Genomic DNA, 5,621 nt, shown 5'->3' on the forward strand with positions numbered 1-5,621 from the left:
GGCCTCAGCGACTCGGAGAGTGAGTGTCCGTCTGTCCGTCCCGGTGGGGGGGTGAGCAGGAATCAAAAGCGGGTGTTAAACCAGCGCGTCCCCTCCTTGAGAGAAGCAGGGATACCCAAGTGAGAAACCTGGCTTTCGTTTTTTTAAACGTAAAAAACTTTCAGTTGCTTCTTGGGTTAGAAGTCGCAAAGATGCAAAGTCTGTCTCCACTTTTTTTATTCTGGTGTTGAAGAGCAGAGCGTGAACTCAAGTGCGCTTTCCATTTGAGACTGAAACTCATTCTGGTTTAGTGTTATCACGGTTTCAGGGGGGATAATTTTAAGGTAACTTGCACACAGGTATACTGGACATATGCGACCAGTGCATGCAGAACATAGGACAAGAAGGATGGTAAGGAGACAGTGACTGGAGACTTGCTTTGAGCAAGAAAACAGCTTTTTCTAGTTAACTAAGAAAAAGGATTTACCCTTTTTAATTTTTTGCAAGTCAGGGAGAGAAAAGTCTTTCCTCTTTCAGACGGTGAGAGTGGAAACTGCTGTGCTCCTTGGGAGAGGTAAACTTAAGGGCTACTTTGTCAGAAGTAAGTTCTGCCAAAAACCAAACTGTACCCAGGTTGCTTTTTCAAGTCCCCGAACTCTACAAGGAATTGTATGAAACTTACCAGTTTTTCAGTTACTTACAATAAAACTGCTCCTTCAGCTTCTGTTGTGCATCTTTGTCAGTTCAGTGACTTACAGACATTTATATAATCTTTCTAGTGCTTAAACTGTGAAACCATAGGTTCTCTGTATTATCAGAGTACTCTATTTCACCATCAATGGTAGGATTAACTTCATTTCATTGACAGGTAATGTTTTACCTGTCCTGAGCTTGGATACCTTGCCTAACAGTACCTTTGAGGTTTGGTTTGGTTTTGTTCTTTTTATTTTCTTTTTCTGTAGTTAGTGGAGGTTTGTGGATCCAAATGCTGCTCTGCTGCTTCATGGTGTAGTGGGTGAATCCCTCCTTGGAGGTTTAGAAATGCACATCTGATTTAGGCTGGACAGTAGACTTTTAGGTGGCTGAGGGTATGTAAGGTGAGGTCTGCCTTTACTGAGTCAAGCTGGTGAAATATGTGAGCCGTGTTGTAAATCTAAGTCTATTATTAACTACAGCAATACAGCCCTAGTGTTACTGTTTCTTGTGGAGTCTTCAGTATTGTAATATATTAACCTCTCTCATACTCTTACCATGAATGAGACACTTAAATTGCTAAACATTCTCTATCCAGTTAAACAATCTACTATTGAGAGAAGAAGAAAAAAACCAGAACAGTATGAAGAGCTTACTCTTCTAGCATGGCCAAAGCCATCTGTAGTTGCTTAGCACATCTGCTGTAGTTCAGAAAACTTGAATCTTGAACAGTGCTTAAAATTGCTATTTTAGAATGGACAGGAAGGGACTTTTGAGGAAGATGGTGTGCTCTGACTGGGCAGGAGGCCTGTTGAGAAAGAGCATGCTCATGCAAATTGGCAGACCAAATTGGGCAATGAAAATCGGTGTCAGAAATGTGCAGTGATTTAGGCTGAAGACACTAACAGGATAGCAGGATAGACAGGGTTTGATGGCTCCATACAAAGTCCTCAAGGATGTTGTATGAGGAGCTTGTCAAGCTCCCAAATCCCATCCTGTGCTGGGGTTCCTCTATTGGTGGTGCATCATGTGAAAGGTGGCTCTGGAGAAATCAAAAGTCACAGTCTTCTGGAAACCAGCATATACTGGACCAGGAGGTGCACCAAGAGTGACTTGTTGGTATCCAACAATGTAAAGTGTATGAGGATATGTTTAGGGTAAAGAAAATGGAAAAACAGTTGGCTCCCCTTGTTCCTCAGAACAGGCTCAGTAAAACATTTATTCCAAAAGGTATCATTCAGTGCAGACAACTTCTTATTTTGAAGTTATGGTAGCATTGGAAAGGAGTTGCAGATTTATATAGAGTTCCTTTTATAAAACAGGTTTCAGGGTCTGATGTAATCCAGCTACACTCCCTACATCTATCTTAAGAATAGAGTACTTAGCCAGGCTCTTTCTGTTAAAACTCAAGGTTTTTTTCCCCTAGCTTCACATTTCCTTTGGTCTCTATCATTTAGTGCAAATGTGGTGCTGAATTCATGACCTCGCTTTTCCCATGGTAATGCTTAGGGTAAACATTGCTGCGGGATCAAGGAGAAACTGGGCTGAAAGAGCAAGCTCTGATAACACCAGTCTGTAGCAACGCAAAAGAAATTCCAACACTATTATCTGCAGATAGTCTGAATGATCCTCTTGTTCGTGGAGACTCTCTACGTCTTTGAAAAATCTTGTTATCCAGTGCCAAGCCTTAGTCCAAGTACACTTTGTATGTACAGCACAGTTCAAACCATCATATTTTAGTGCAGTCTCTTGTTTGTTGGCTAATGTAGCCCTCCTCACTTATGTGATGTGGTTAAGTGGTCTTTTCAGCCACTCCTGCAGGGTTGTCTTTTGAGTCTAGGGTAGGACTGTAAGAAGTAGTAATATTTTTAAACTCTTGTAACTGTTTGTTTTGGGGCCCCTGAATCAGTTGTAAATTCAACTTTACGAGAAGCAAGTAACCAATATCAAGTGGTCGTACTCTCAGAATAGTTTTGTGGTAGGGTTGGGGAAGCCTTTCCTTTCCTGGGGCTTCTGCCAGGAGGATGAGCCCAGTTAACTTAGCAGCAGTATTTACAGAAGACTTTTATCAGTATAGTTAATCCTGCAAATATTACTTTTAACCTTTAGATCTCCTCTTAAGAGACTTAGCTCCAAAAGCACTAATTGAAATTCTTATATTACATATTTCAGGCTCTTAAGGAACAGTATAAATTTGAAGACAGTACTGTGGAAAATGGGTATGCTAGTATTTGGTTTTCCCACATTTTGTCCTGTTATTTGACTAAATGATCATTGCACAAGGTCTGTCTTGGCCATGGTTAAGTATCGTACATAACCCAGTGGACTCCAGACCCTACAGTAATAGAAAGGCTCACGTCTGCAGATGTTCATGATGATCTTAGTACTTGGCCCACGAGTATTACATTAACCACAACAGCTGATGGGGTCAGGGCTGGAAATGATGATGCAAATGGTGAGTTAGTCCAGCAGACATTCTTGAGCTGCTGGACTGAGTGAGTACCAGTTATGTTTCAACTTGATATATTCAACCGGATCGAAGTATAACAGCTTCCTACTTTAGGTTATTAATCATACTGAAACTTCAAAGTTACCTTATAACTCTTGGCTATTTACAGCATATGTTGGTTGTGATAAAATAGGATTTGTGTTAGCATGCTGTGCTGTGAAAAGCCACTAGTGTAGAGCAGTTATATTGACAAACTCTTAATTTTTTAATCAACACGCTTCTTGTGTGTTGGAATAAGCTTCCAAGAAGAGAAGTGCAGGCTTGCCTGTGTAAATTGTCTGCTCAGTACATTGTATTTACAGTACATGGCAATTTCAGTACAGCCTTTCAAGTTTAGGCTTAGGATAATGAATAGAAAGTTGGACTTTATGACAGGCTGTGAAGGGAAGCGCTTTAACATTTCTTGTACCGAAGCTATAACAACACCAAAAAGCTGAAGGATTATCTGTTGTTGTGTTCTCAGAAATGTTTCACACTTCTAGCTCCAGATGCATTTTCCTGAGACAGGTTCAGCTTCTAGCCGCTCTGTTAAAAGCATTGCAAGATGAATGTATCGACTCAGTTCTTGCACTCAAGCAGCCTGCAGTGTATCTTTATAGTTATTTTTTGGAGTGTGTAAATGCTTTCTGACAAATACCTCCTGGCTTTTAAACAAAACAAAATCCCCCAGGGGCACGTAGAACTCTTAATTTAATAATTTTTAAATCAAGCAGGTGCAAATTTATTAAGGGTTGCACGATATCTGTTTGCACCCAATGCCTGGTGTAGTGCATGCATTCATGGTTACGTGCCATGAATGTCTCCATGTGGTTGTGCTAATGCCTCCGCTATCTAGAACTTGAAGCATAAGCCACTGGTAATACTGCAGCACTCGTCCTGAAAAGTCTGCTGACTGTTGCAGTCATTTGTAGAGAAGGTACAGAAAAAAGCAACAGAAATGTCTGAAGAAGTAAAATAGTTTCCAAATTACTAAATAGATTGGGACTCTCATCCCAAAGGAGACATCACTTGGGTGGGGACAAGCTGGTCTTGCAGAAAATCCTAAGTGGCACTAGGAAAGTGACTGCTACCTCACCCAGTACGAGGAAATCAAATTAAATCAGCATGTTTCAGAGAAATAAGAGCTATTTCTTCTTGTGGTATATTCGCACTGTGTAATATATTGCCTTAAGGCATCGTAGATGTTAAAAGTTTACATACTCAAAAAAACCACAACGGGATAAAATCATGATGGGAGGCATGGGGCCATTGAGGACTGCTGTAGGCTAAGATGCTACTGCTGTCTTTGAAAATATATTGATCTGTGCATCGCTAGAATTTGATAGAGTTTATCTTAGAACTGTGGGTCTGGCTGCACCACTCAGACTCTTCTGTAGGCATCTGCAATGAGTTGCTGTGAGAGACAGAACATGGGGTAAGCGAGTCTTTGTTCTTAGCAAATCCTAGTCTTATATGATGAAGAGGAGAAGATTTTTAAGGAGGTACTTTGTTTCTGCAAACTTCTCATGGGCCATCTCTAACAAGAAGGCAATACAATATTTATAATAAAAAAATGAAGTAAAAATCTCATGGAGAAATAACATTTTATTAAATAATCTGAGAAGCAGTATTTTATTAAATTACTGATATATTCAAAAGGAAGAAGACCCAGAAGATTCAGGTGCATAGGCTTCTCTCCATGTATTTCATTTTAATGGGAAATGTACCTTTTTTTGGTAAGACTTCCTGTTCTTACATCTCCAGTATACCTGTTTCTCTTATACTTTAGTAAGGAAGCATTAGTGAAGAGGAAGGTTGGAGCTGGAAGCACTGCCACACATATTGTGTGGTGGGAGAGTAGAAAGGTAAGCTTTGTATATAAAGAGAAGACACATTTGTGCATCTGAATCTCAGGCTTCCTAGATAACTTCCTTGTAACTGTGTGATTGGAAATCCTTTAAATCCTGAGGCCTAGGCATGCAGATAGTGAAAAGCTGTGATTTTTCTGTCAGTGTTGGAACAGATGTTTGTTAGCTAGGCAAAACAAAACAAAAGAATGAACAATGCAGCCAAGTGTAACTGTGATTATCATAGAAATAAACACTATCCTTGAGGGCTGCAACATAAGTATTGTGAAACAAGCTCTTTGCAGCATGAATATTTCTCACTTCTACTGTTGGCATTGGAAATCCTTGATTTTTATCTTTTTTTATTAGTTTAGCAAATAGGCTCTGTTCTGACTAGAAATGCGTTGTGCAGTCTGTTCATTAAAGGCTGAGCTATTGTTTTATAGTAAATTCACGGCCTGTAGAGACCTAAGTGGAATTTTAAAGCTCCTCTCTGAAAACTTTAGGGATGTGGTTTATTTTTTTCCTTTAAAACTTTCCCCATGGAAAACTGGAGTAAAACTTTTACCAATTCCAGTGCTCTTTAAAATTGTATCCTGAACTATGGTACTAGA

General features: G+C 39.8%; 1 protein-coding gene across 1 annotated transcript in view; it reads left to right on the plus strand.

Annotated features, from left to right (window-relative positions):
* Positions 1–3: 3 nt before the first annotated feature.
* LOC104544788 (regulator of cell cycle RGCC-like) overlaps positions 4–5,621 on the plus strand; it is a gene marked incomplete at its 5' end in the record, with an annotated part of 12,878 nt that continues 7,260 nt past the window's right edge. Inside the window, one exon of the mRNA XM_010189751.1 lies at positions 4–19. Within this exon, the coding sequence (XP_010188053.1) occupies positions 4–19 (16 nt within the window). The remainder of the gene's footprint in view (positions 20–5,621) is intronic.

This window comes from Mesitornis unicolor, unplaced genomic scaffold (assembly GCF_000695765.1).
Source record: "Mesitornis unicolor isolate BGI_N332 unplaced genomic scaffold, ASM69576v1 scaffold35578, whole genome shotgun sequence".
In the NCBI taxonomy this organism is placed as follows: Eukaryota; Metazoa; Chordata; class Aves; order Mesitornithiformes; family Mesitornithidae; genus Mesitornis; species Mesitornis unicolor.